This window comes from Leucopleurus acutus, assembly GCF_964270905.1.
Source record: "Leucopleurus acutus genome assembly, chromosome: 6".
In the NCBI taxonomy this organism is placed as follows: Eukaryota; Metazoa; Chordata; class Mammalia; order Artiodactyla; family Delphinidae; genus Leucopleurus; species Leucopleurus acutus.
The window spans coordinates 88695686-88708976 of NC_139149.1; the positions used below are offsets into that span (position 1 = coordinate 88695686).

Sequence of the window (13291 nt, forward strand, 5' to 3'; positions counted from 1 at the left end):
TCTGCTGCAGAGTTATACTGACAGAAATAAACTCACAATTCAGTACAGATGGGGGTGAGTGGCTGGAGAGGGAGGTTCGTGTCTGCCCTGAATGAAGTGGTTTATGAAAGAGTCTGTGTATGACCAGACGGTCCACATAGAAAAGGGTAAACCAAACAACTCGCTGACTTAAGTGATCCCAAGTCACAAATCATAAGCAGAACAGAGAAAGGAATTTTAAAATAACTTAAAAAGGAACATTGGAAACTGAATCACTGGAAAATGTGGGGGGTTTTGTGTGTTTGTTTCCTGCCTTCTGACCAAAGTTCAAGATCAAGTTTTCTTTCGTGGTGCCCAGTGACATTTTGGAAACTGAAATCTCGGGTTCTTCACAGACAGAGAAAACCTGGGGTGCCCCCTACTCCCACTTCCTAAATTGAAAAACTGGATTTACCTTTGTGGTCAGCCTCAACTCATCTTTGGATAAATCCACCATGTTTTCAATAGCCTTATGCGTGCAGATTCTTCTTCCGCTTGCAGATTTATCGTACAATTTACAGTGAAAAACCATGGAGTGGGCATTTTTCATACCAGAGTCCTTTGGTATGAAATCATTCACTGCAGCCAAAATCCCCCAGCTTCTATGGACAATTTTAGCACTGCATGAACTTGAGTATTTATTGACTGAGCTATTTTTTTAACCTTTAATCCTTTTAACACATTGCAGAAAAGCCTCTTGGATTAGGTAGATAACTGCAAGACTCAACCCTTGTCCCAGGGATGGTCACCCTTTCCTGAGATCTCTTCTCCACATTTGATATTCAGCTGCCTGCTTTCTGACACTGACCATAGTCCAAACAGCAAGATGGTGCAATTATAGATGGATGCACGACTGTAATGGACAGGCTTGATTTTTCTGCATGAAAAGGATAAAACTGTTTTTCTACTTCATTCAAAATAAGCCACAGGATACACCCGTGTATAGCCATATGTCAGAAGATAGATACACACTTTTTTTTTTTCTTTTTGCCTTAAGGACGTCAGATTGAAAAAAGTCTCTCCAGTCCATTACAGGACCACAGAACCTTGGAAACTGTGGGTACTTTAGAATCTCACATTCTCCAGGCCTCTCTTGGGCTTTCTAAGTGTCCTTTGTGGAAGCGCCTGTCCCCCATGGATGACAGGGACTAAAGAAAGATTCCACTATAAATTCCCCACTCCGGGGGGTGGGGGTGGGGGGTGATTCCCCTTGCCTTGGAAAGGAATGACAATAGGGCAAACGCTAGGAGGGAGTGTCAGGATGCCTTTTCTAGAAGCAACTTGTGAATAGGGTTAATTTCCTCTGGCAAAGTGGCCGGGCAGCCATAAACGCTAACCTTTTCAAAATCCCTCTCAGCCACCTGAAGACCTGCCAGCTGGCTTGGCTTTGCTAAACTGCCTCATCCTGGACCATGGAGGAGGCTTTCAGAAGCTGGGGTTCTGATAGTAAAAACAAACTGGGAGAGAGGTCATCTCATCTCCTGCCTCCAGGCCTGGCTGCCCACTGGGCCACCTGGCCTCAGAATGATGGAACGCAGAGCCTCTGGGATGCAGCATTAGAGAGCTTCCGAAGAAGAATCCTGAAAAGATTAGCTCTCGCCCCAGGTGTCCCGGGTTCCCACCCTGCCAAGGCTCTGCTGGCTGGAAGGGCGGAGGTGATGGAAGGGTGAGCAGGGATATTGGAACTTCCTGTCTGATGCTAAAAAGAAGTTTCCATCCCCTCCCCCACTTATTTGCATGGCACCTTTTCCAAGTCAGACATTTGCCGCTTTCCAGAATGCCATCATCAATAAAGAGACCCGTCCAGGGGCTGCTGCGGGAGCCACGGATAAAGACATTGCTGCGGGCTAAGATCACTGTATTGACATCACGCAGTTATATTTCAGTGGGATCCCCAGAGGACACTCCCTGCCAGTAAACACCTAGTTTATCTAGTATTTCTGTGTTTTTTCTTCATGCTTAGCGTGCCTATTATTCCCCTCATAAATCCTGCTCCCTTTTTCAATTTTAAAATCAGAACGTAGTGAGATCAATGCTAATTGTGCAGCATTTACATTCATCGCGATAACTTGCAAAACTTCTGGCTCCATGCAGTTCCCTGGGCCCGTGGTCTGGGCTGCAGTGTCCTGGGACCGTCCCAGGCGACCCTGGCAAATGGTGGCTGGGTTACAGCACACGAGGGCCCTTTTAATGTGACTCCACCTTGAGGCATTAGGGGAGACAGTGGCTGTAATCCTTTTACGAGCTCCCTCCCGCTGCGGTCCAAGCCTGCACCAGGATGCGGATGTGCGCAGCATTTAATAAGACGCCTCCGTGAGCCCCAAGAAAGCAGACACAAGAGCTTAGGAGAGAAAAAAGGCCGTCCCCACCACAAAAGAACCAGAAGCCTTCCAAATGTCAATGCACTGCCACATTTTTTCCAAACTTGCTGCTGGAGCGGCCTTTAACATCCCCAAACCCTGCTGTGATCCACCAGCTACAAACCTCAATTGTTAATTGTCTGGCCACTACAGAGCCGCTAGTTTTAATATAGTCATGACATGAATGAGACCCGAGCTCCCCTTTGCCCCTCCCCTGAGGCACCTTGGATCTTGGAGGGAGTTGGGGGCACCAAGTTGGCTGTGGTACAATGGGGGCCAGTGTTGAGGTCAGCAATAAATAAGGGGTAACATTGTTTTCCCTGCTGGCAATCAGCAAGCCTTCCTTGAGGATTGAAATAACTTACATTTCTGGAGCAAGCAGCTGAGTAATTGAGAAAGAAGACTCTGTTCCTCTTTTCAAGAGAATCCATCTCTCTCTCTCCCTCCCTGTATCTCACACACGCTTCTTTCTACACCACCCCCCTCCCAAATCCTCCATTGCTGCTGTTACTCTAATACGCAGAGCAAGCCTGCTCTACTCCCTAATTTCTCTCCTAAAGATGGTCTAGGCTTTATGGCTTGAAACGTTGATGTGAAAAGTATGTTGCTTCAAGGGCCACTCCAGTGGAAACAAAAACTTTGTGAGGAGGGAAATTTGGGCCCAAACCTTTAAATAACCCATGTGACAGAGGCAACAGAGAAAGGCATCCTCTTCCACTCTCTTGATGCTATGGTTCTCATTTACGTACAGGCTCCGAAGATTGTTCAAAGAACTTCACAAGCCCCAACGGGACCATCGAGTCCCCCGGGTTTCCCGAGAAGTACCCACACAACTTGGACTGCACCTTCACCATCCTGGCCAAACCCAAGATGGAGATCATCCTGCAGTTCCTGACCTTTGACCTGGAGCACGACCCTTTGCAGGTGGGAGAGGGAGACTGCAAATACGATTGGCTGGACATCTGGGATGGCATCCCCCATGGTGAGTGATGGCGCCGTCCCCAGGCATTTCTCAGTAGCTTCGCCTTTGCCTGCTAATTGCTTTAGGAGCAATAAAAAAGAGAGAGAGCAAAGACTTTAAAGTTCCTCAGGGTTTATCTATGGCCCATGATGACTTTCTCTTCTTATCCTTCACCAAGGATGACTTCAGAGACATTGTAGAAAGACAGTTTTCTCTCTTGGAGATATTTCTCTGGAGAAGGACAGGAGGAGACTGAGTAGACACTTGGATGAGGATGAGAAAACCTATAGGTAATGTTCTTTTCTGCTCCAAGTCATCAGGCTTGCCATAGAGAGTGACTCAGTGACCACCCTCTGTGCCCAAATAGGACTCTAGAGCCAGATTGACTAAGTTTGAATCCTGGCTCTGATATTAGCAGCTCTGCAACCTTGGGCAAGTTCCTTAACCTCTCTGTGTCTTATCTGTATAAATAAGCTGCTATTATCATCACTGTAATTACTGTCATTTTATTATCATTTATATAGTCATAGATGCATAAAAGGTGCATCCCCCAAGGCCAAGAGGAGCCTGTACTTCTCAGGTGGAGACCAGCATAAGTCTTGGGAATATTTGGTATCAGCAAGGAAACCAATCTTTCACTTTTGTAGTCTTTCTAAGTATTTTGCACTGTGAGGAAGACTTGATGGCTAAGCAATTTCATTTCCTGAGAAAAGCATAAGATTTAGTCAGGAAACTTGGGTTGGAGTCCCAGCTCTGCTATTTCCTAGCTGTATGAACAAAGAAAAGTCACGTGCCCTCTCCAAACCTCGATTTCTTCTTCTGTAGAACAGGCATTATGATACCTTTCCAGTCCATCTCCCAGGGCTGTGAAAACAGAATGAGGCCAGGTCAGTGAAAATACTTTCTAATGTGCAGGAAAAACATTAGCCATTGCTCTTAAAACAAATCTCTGGTTGCTCTTTTATGCCAAGGCATCCAAAGTGATGCTTCATTGAATGACTTGCAGTTGAGGGAAGGGAGAATGTATGGCCAATGGGGTTTGGCATGTCCATTTCTCTGACCTCTCTTTGTCCTGCATGTCCAGTCGGACCCCTGATTGGCAAGTACTGTGGGACCAAAACACCTTCTGAACTCCGTTCGGCCACTGGGATCCTCTCTCTGACCTTTCACACGGACATGGCAGTGGCCAAGGATGGCTTCTCTGCACGTTACTACCTGGTTCACCAAGAGCCGCTAGAGAGTGAGTTGGCCGGTTGGGAACCTCTGTCCTGTCCTCCTGTCAGGGCTGTGAGGGTGTGTGGGGATGAGAGGCTGACCTGCAAGAGAAGGAGATGGGAATTCTCCAGAATTTGCAGTGACATCTGAGCTCAGAGGATGGGAGCTGTGTCCTCTTGCTAGGCAGAGATTAATGAAAATAGGATAAATGTCAATCTGGCTACTCATTTCTTTAAAGAAAAGGTATGGGGGCTTCCCTGGTGGCGCAGTGGTTGAGAGTCCGCCTGCCAATGCAGGGGACGTGGGTTCATGCCCCGGTCCGGGAGGATCCCACGTGCCGCAGAGCCGCTGGGCCCGTGAGCCATGGCCGCTGGGCCTGCGCGTCCGGAGCCTGTGCTCCGCAACGGGAGAGGCCACAGCAGTGGGGGGCCCGCGTACCGAAGAAAAAAAAAAGAAAAGAAAAAGTATGTATACCAAGAATTAGTTATTCCCGTGGAATGTCGCAGGACCATCTCAAGGTTCAGAATGAAAGGGAGGTTAGTTAGGATATTTATATCGAGTCCCCTCCTGTGCTAACATTTTTTGAGTCTGGGGCCATTTTCTTCCCTCTTCAAGCCTCAGTGACCATTGTCAAAAAACTGAGCAATTTTCAACCTCTCTCTATATACATATGTTTTGACATTAAACATCTCTGGCCCTGGCTAGAGTTTCTCTCACTAGGCTGGTTCACTGCTTGGACTTTCAGTTCATTCTTCTAATAAACACAGTTTTTTGAGCTTCTACTATGTGCAAACAGAGAAAGTATAACCCTGACCCCAGTGCTCATGGAACCTGATGTCTTTGAACCCAGACCATCAGTCTCTTGCCCTGAGCTATGTCTTTAAATCAGCTCCTCTTGGACACGTGCTTAAGATGTGCTGCCATTTTCACCAAGCAGCCCAAATGATAACTTGAAGGACTAAAGGAACACTTTCAGGATGATTGGAGCTGGGCAAATCCTGCTATGGCTGTAGACAGCTTACCACATGCATACCTGCAGACACGGCAGCCTGGCCGACTGATGGGTTTTGTTCTGGGTTTTGCTTTTGTTTTTTTCCTCAAAGAGCTCATGAAGATTGAGTGACAAGAAAACAGTATTGTGAGTTGCACCGAGTTCTGCAAATGGCCCGTGTGGTCACAGAGCTACAGAGTAGGTTTGATACCTGAAAAAGATTGCTGGTCCTTATCTGACACATGCACACACAAATATTGACCAGTGTCCGTGGGGTCCATAGGAAGGACAGCAATTAAACTGACAGCGCAAGCCCAGGGGAAGTGACTCCTGGGTCCATTTGCCCAGACAGGTGGTGCAGGGTAATACAGAGTGACACACTTCTGCTTACAGAGAGGTCTCCCAAAGACAGGTATTTATTGCTTTGGAACGTCTGTCTTCTGTGCCAGAACTCATGAGACAGTTGAGTGAAACAAAGAAAGAAACAAAAGTGCCTCCTAGGTGTTTATTAATAAAGCAGGCTTCCCACGATGTATCAGCCCACCCAAGTCTCTCACGCGTTTACCTGTATTTCAATAAGAGTGCATCTGGGAACTGTGAGCATCCGTAGCCTGTAGCACTAACAGTTCTTGTGCTTTAGATTGTATTTTTAATTTGTATGATGATTCTTATTTATCCACAGCCTGATTTCTTTTAGGTCAAATTTAGTTCCTTTCAGACCCAGAGGGGGTGTCAATCTCTGTGACTTGGCGTAGTTGTTTTTAAAATGTGAGTGTATAATTAGGTCTTTAAGATGAGGGAGTGCCTGCAAGGAATTATCCCTAGAAGGGAGCAGCGTTCTGGGGGTCCCAGGGGTTTAAGGTGGAGAGACCTAACTCTGCCCTTGACCATTTCCATCCCCCAGACTTTCAGTGCAATGTCCCTCTGGGAATGGAGTCTGGCCGGATTGCTAATGAACAGATCAGTGCCTCGTCTACCTACTCTGATGGGAGGTGGACACCTCACCAAAGCCGGCTCCATGGCGATGACAACGGCTGGACACCCAACTTGGATTCCAGCAAGGAGTATCTCCAGGTACTGACTCAGATACCAGAGGGTGTGCACAGTGTGTGTGCATTGGTGGGCAAGGGGGCTGGCTCCTTCGCTAGAGTGGACAAAGAAACACAACATACTTGAGAACTTCTTTCATCCATCCATCCATCCACCCATCCATCCATCCATCCATCCAAAGAAATCCATATTCCAGCCACAAATAGACTATACCAGGCACTGTGCTAAGTGCTGGGATAAAATAACAAGTCAGATGGACACTGCCTCTGCCCTTGTGAAGATTACCAGGCCTTGGAGAAGTTGCTTGGCTGGGAAGCTGTCTGCACTTTCACTATAGTTATCCAAGGAACTTCCATAAACAGTTACAGAGCGTCCTCATTCTCAGCATAGGGAGGCATCAGAGACTTAGGGGGCATTTTTCCTAAGGGCAGGCATGAGAAGCACGGCAGCTTCTCATGATCTTTGCTGTTCGGAGGGAGCCCTCCCAGGAAGGCTTTGCCTATAGCTATCAGGAGAACACACGGGAAAATGTCACTGCCAGGAGTGAAACTCCAGTTGCTCCGATGCCCTGCAGCATCTTTTCAGACTATTGTTTGCTTTCCTTCTTTCAAGACTTGCAGCTCCTGTTGAGTAATCCTCCCTTGCACTACACACTGGTCCAGCTCTCATCCCCAGGGAAGAGCAAGCTGCTAGTTCCATGCTACAGCAATGACTGCTTTCATGACACACGGCAGACAGCCTCGTGACCCACTGACAAGCCTGTCCTAGCTCTGATGCGACACGGCGACCTCTGCTCTGAGAAGGACGTCACAGAGCAGACAACAGGAAAGGGAGAATGACCACTTAGAAACTTCCAGGGAGTCCACAGAGGTTCTAACGCCCAACCCTAAGGCCATCTGTCACTATCTCTCCTCTGCTTCTCCAATAATGCTTCTCATCTTGCAGAGCTTCCAGAAAGTTCTCCTTTCTAGCCCACATCCTGTTGATTGTAGTCGTCGTTTTGGGTCCTAATCGTATACTTTCTCTGATTGCTCTCCACCTGTTTATGATACATATACACAGCGTTGTGTACTCCTTTCGAATGCTTAATGGTGCTGAGCACATACTAAGTAGCCAATAAATGCTTACTGAATCAAATTTACCGGTGTGTGCTGGCTAAATTTTGATCACGCAGAGATTGCCACTAAGAAACACTGTGGTCAGCAAAGGAATAACATCCAGCAATTTCCAAATGTGCTTGGTGTGGTGGGAGGGGAAGTGCCTCAAAATGTTGGCCCTCCTCATCGGGCAAAAGGTCAGGACGCGGTGCATAAGCTTAATTGCTTGGGCAGACTCTGCATGCCCTCTGACCCCTGGGTGACCTGAGCCACTAAATACACAATGGAGTGAGGAACTGAGGGGAGGGGAAGCAGCTCCGAGCTGAGACTTTGGCAACTGGGGCATCGAAAGTGAATTGGCTTGAATTGGACTGGATCAGAGCGGAGTGGATTGGATTGGATTTAGCCGTTGTTCCTTTAAACCAGCATCCACTTTCACTATCCGAGGCAGGTCGTGGTTGAGTAAGAAGGGGTCATGGTTCTAGGTGTTCAGTGATTCCTTTAAGATAAACATAATCCTGTCTGTTCAGATTTGCAAAAAAAAGAGAAAAGAAGAAAAAAAATCAAGTTCCAATTTCTAAAGGTGTCCAATATAGTTCAAATATGTTGAGTTCAACTGTCCAGGGGACGCAAACAGATACTGATCACCAACACCTGTGAGCGAATCACAGCCACGGGTTGTGAGCTAAGGATTACACGTGTGTCCTTTGAAGAAAAAGCCAGATGCAGCCCTGTGTCAAGAGGGTCAAGGCCCCCTTCCTTCTCCTCCTGTCTTCCTCAGGTGGACCTACGTTTTCTAACCGTGCTCACGGCCATTGCGACGCAGGGAGCGATTTCCAGGGAAACCCAGAATGGCTACTATGTCAAATCCTACAAGCTGGAAGTGAGCACTAATGGTGAAGACTGGATGGTGTACCGGCACGGCAAGAACCACAAGGTAAACCCGTTTCCCTACTGCCTGGGCATGCCGGGGTGGGGCAGGAGGGCTGGCACCAGAAGGGCTGCAGAGCCAGCCCACATGGCCAAGGAGGCCTTGTTCCCTGAGGCTCCAACAATTGACGGAGGCATCGGAATGCTGGCCCTGCAAATAGTCTTTCTTATGCTAAAGTGATTGGAAAACACCTTTGTCTCTCCAACAGCCTGGCTGCTGTCACATTGCACAGCAGAGAGAGAAAGAGAGCTTGCACGGTACTCTCTGACTGCAAATGGAGGAGAAAATGTGTTCCCTGTCTGAGTCTCCCCATACAGGATTCATTGAGCATTTATGGCCTGAGTCCCTTCCGCATGCTGGGTTAAGAATCACAAAACGTCATGAAACTGCCGTTCGGGAGTTACCGAGGTCTGGGAGTAAAAGGGCACAGATCCTGAGAGGGAATCACAATGTCCCGAAGAAGAAAGAGGATAATAAGTAATGAGGAGAAATTCGGTGTGTCGGGGATGGGATCTGAACTGGCAGTCGTGTGGCAGCGAGGCATTGAGTTCGCTCGGCTGGTGCCTTCAGGGTCTGGGGCTCTCGGAGGTGTGTCCGCATGGGTGATGTGGGGCTTTTGTTGTACATGTGGATGAATGTCTGGCACTCCGCTTTCCTAAGACACGTGGCACTCTGGCGGTGATCAGGCCCGCAGCTGGCGCCCGCGAGGTGCATACTGGGTGTTAGACTCAGCATATGGGGGGCTTATTGGAAACGGCTGGTTGTCTCACGTGGGCAGGGCAAGAACTCCGTTCATTGTGGGTTGGCTCTCGGGTCTCAAAGGAGAGCGCTCATCCTTCCCAGTGGAATCGGGAACTGAGGGAAAGGGTCTCTCCTCTTACTGCCACAGTCCCAGCAGCCCCCTGGTCGGTCAGGTGTGAATTATCAAAAGGCGACACAGGTGGTCCAACCTGGAGAAGCCAAAGGTCTTTTCCAAACAGGGCCCCCTTGGCTCCTGTCACTGCCCCAAGGCAGCTTGCTCTTGCTGGTGTAACTGGAAACTTTGGACCCAGAAAATCCTAAACTATAACGTTGGCACTGTTTCACTTGGGAAATTTGAGTTTTTAAAGGAGTGGATTTTAAAAAATTAAGATCGCCATAGTAACATGGCACAATTCATCTGAAATCATGGCTTCTAGATATTACCAGGTGTCCCTCTCTCTCTCTCTCTCTCTCTCACACACACACACACACACACATCCCATTTCACAGATACAGTGAGAGACTTAGCAATTGAAAGACTTCCCCATCTTGACGAGTTGAGCCACGGCTGGTTTCTCATTGCCTGCCTTTGTTTCAGGAAGAGTTACCAAATGTCACTTGGACATGGCAGGCCAGAGTCTGGCATGGGCTGCTGGGAGCACCCTGGACTGAGTTCTCATCCCATCCTGCTCTGTTTCATACCCTTTCTCTCCAGCCTCCCTTTTCAGTAAGAAACTGGTAGAACCCAGAAGGTCAGCCAGGCGGGCGAGGGCCAGCAGCTGGGTCAGGGTGGGTACGGGGGAGGGGGAAGAGATTCCCCCAGCCGTCTCCCTGTCTAGGCTCAATGACTAAGCACCACTGGCCGGAGGGATACTGTAGCATAAGCCAATTTTAAAAGCGTGCAGATGGACCGGGATGCTATTTAAAACACCATTTGCTGGAAATCTGCTTTTGGAAATACCTTAGCACTGCACATTTGGATAAAATGCTGTCCTCCCTGGCTTTATCCCTGGTATTCGTTCTGCAGGGAAGATATCCCTGAGGATGGAATTTAGCTCTCTGGGCTCCTTTAGAACCATTCTTCTCAACTTCTTCATATCAGATACATCCTCCTCTCTCTCTCTCTTTTTTTTTTAAATACATGTTACATGTTATTTTATTTTTTAATTAAATTAAATTAATTTATTTATATTTTTGGCTGCGTTGGGTCTTAGTTGCAGTATGTGGGATCTTAGTTCCCTTACCAGGGATCGAACCCAAGTCCCTGCATTGGAAGGTGGATTCTTAACCACTGGACCACCAGGGAAGTCCCCCTCTCTATTTTCTCTCTCTCTCTCTCCTTTGCCTCCTCTTCTCACCCGTGGCTAGATTTCTTTCCCTAGGAGCCAAGGGGTCATTTCATTTTTATTTTGTTGTTGTTGTTGTTTGGCTTTTTAGCGAATCAGTCCTGTGCACATAAAGGACGCCTGGGCAGAGGAAAAGCCCTTTCTGTCCCCATTAGAAATTCATTCTCTTGGTCCCTAGAAGGAGGCAGGAGAATGGAAAGCCTGACAATTAAGCATCGCCCCCGCTCCCCCCCTCCAGCCCCACATGCTCCCTCGTCCTCCCTCGGGTGTGGCAGGCGAGCTAGGAGACCTGCCAGGTTCTCGCCTCCGGGGGTGATCTCTGCTGCTCCTTCATTAGCAGATCTACTCCCAGCCGACTGTATTTCATGTGCAGACTGTATTTCATGTGCAGATTCCGCACCGTTCATGGTGCGTCAGCGCGGCTCTCTGGCTGTTCGGGTTGAAATAGTTGAGTGAACCGTGCCAAATAGATTTGTCAAGTCTGCTGCAGTTTGATTCGATGCCATGAACGGGAGACGGGGTGAGGAGGGGACTTGGGGGCAGTGTGGGGAGAGGCTTCGTCTGCGCCCCGGGCGCTACCACTGAGCTTCTCTTTGTAGCTGCGGGATGGTGGGCGCTGTGCTCGTGGTGCTCAGGGGTGGGCTTGAAAGCAGAATTCAGCCAGCAGGACCTGTGAGCAAAGCCCAGCAGAGGTGGAGGCAACAGGCTGCTCTACTCCGTGGGGCAGGGGGAGGGTTTGCAGACACGAACCAGGGCACAGGAGGTGAGCAGGGGATGGTGATGTTTGGGGCAGAAATGTCGGAACTTGATTTCAATCCCCTGGTCACTGTCAACACCAGTGCAGTATACCAAAGACCAGGGAATTGGGGAAGTCAGAGAAAAACACGATTAATGAGCACTCAGGGTAGTGGAGGATGGCTGTGCTATTCCCTTGCAAAACAGTATTTACAGTTTGGACCCAGACTGGGTTGAGGCAAGGCCTGAGCCTATGGGGGGAAGACTTCCTCGTGGCCAGGAAGCAAGGACGACCGAGGAACTCTTTTGCAGTCTCCCACAGCCTGTGAGCAGCCTCTTCTTAGTCTCTTTCCATCCAACAGGTAACGATGAGGCTGCCGATGAGAAAGGCATTACGCTGTGGCCGGGAGTGTTGCAGATGTCCTCCTGGCAAAACACAGCCCAGTTACGCAGGCCACATGTACAGCACATCTCCAAATCCTCATCCAACTCCACATGCCATAAAAAACGGAACCTATGGGCTTCCCTGGTGGCGCAGTGGTTGAGAGTCCGCCTGCCGATGCAGGGGACGCGGGTTCGTGCCCCGGTCCGGGAAGATCCCACATGCCACGGAGCAGCTGGACCCGTGAGCCATGGCCGCTGAGCCTGCGCGTCCGGAGCCTGTGCTCCGCAATGGGAGAGGCCACAGCAGTGAGAGGCCCGCGTACCGCAAAAAAAAAAAAAGGAACCTATGATTTTCCTTTGGGGGGACCCTCCTTACATGTATTTATGGAGTAACCACAGGCAGAGAGCTCTTCTGCCTGTTAGAGCCCATGTCCAGTCCACGTGCCCTCTTACATTATACAAATTGCTTCACATATTTCTTCAGAAACCACAAGCATAAACTACTGCTTTGGTTTCGCCAGCTGTATTAATAACACCCCAAACATAGACATAGTGTTGTAAATACAGTAGTAGAAGGTTCGTGTGTGTGTCTGTAATTACAGGCACAATTATGAACACACAGACCAAGGGAGGGGCGTGGAGAAAGATGGGCAGAGCTGGAAGGCAGGAGGCCTTGGCCGAGGTCCTGCTCACCTCTGAGATGCTGCTTCCGTGAGTCTGCACTGGAGGCAGTGAGAGTGAGGCTGGTGTCAGGGCAGGAGGATAGAGGCCATGCCCTTATATGTCTAAGCAAAAGCCCTTGATTTCGGTTCTCCTTTATTCGGTCAGCATGGGCATCTTTCTTGCTGACACTGCTCTGGTCACCTTGCTCTTAGTCACAGTGTTGCTAGGCTGTTCTGACGTATTTGGAAGAAATCCCGGCTAAAAGAAAGGGTCTGTCGGATGCTACCTCTGTCCTGATGGCCAGATTGAGGATGGGAGGGTGAGGACGGAGATCAGGTAAGGTTTGGGTCCAAGAGTTTTCAGAATTACCCTGTAATGAGTAACAGAAATGCACTAAGGTCATCATATTAATGTAATGATGACTTCCAAGGGGCTTGGAGAACCCTCAGGCACTGGCCCATTTGCTTCAGAATTTAACAGTGTTTCAGACTGTGGAATTGAAGCTCTCAAGGCAAAGTAATTTGCCCCAGGGACACGGGGAACCGTGGAGTCCCTTGGAAGGCACCGGTCACCAGGCTTTGACTTCAGGCCGGTGTTTCCATAATCTGATCCAGATCTGGCTCACCATCTTCCCTCCAGAGGGAAATTGGCTTCCTCCATGTTCCGTCCACGGGTCGAGAGGTGTGCATATTCATGGAGATCTGAAGTCAAGTCGTGTTTGGTGGGCATGGCTCCTAGCACGGGCTCAGCATTTTGGATTTGGGGCCCCATCATAGAATCCTGAGATGTAGCGTTGAAC

General features: G+C 48.9%; 1 protein-coding gene across 3 annotated transcripts in view; it reads left to right on the plus strand.

Annotated features, from left to right (window-relative positions):
- The window catches only part of NRP2 (neuropilin 2), a gene marked incomplete at its 3' end in the record, with an annotated part of 112210 nt that overhangs the window by 37315 nt on the left and 61604 nt on the right, over positions 1-13291 (plus strand). For all 3 annotated transcript variants that reach the window (XM_082840807.1, XM_082840808.1, XM_082840806.1), the window contains exons 4-7: positions 3130-3360; positions 4424-4579; positions 6450-6619; positions 8474-8629. In XM_082840807.1, coding sequence (XP_082696933.1) covers positions 3130-3360; positions 4424-4579; positions 6450-6619; positions 8474-8629 — 713 coding nt within the window. The remainder of the gene's footprint in view (positions 1-3129; positions 3361-4423; positions 4580-6449; positions 6620-8473; positions 8630-13291) is intronic.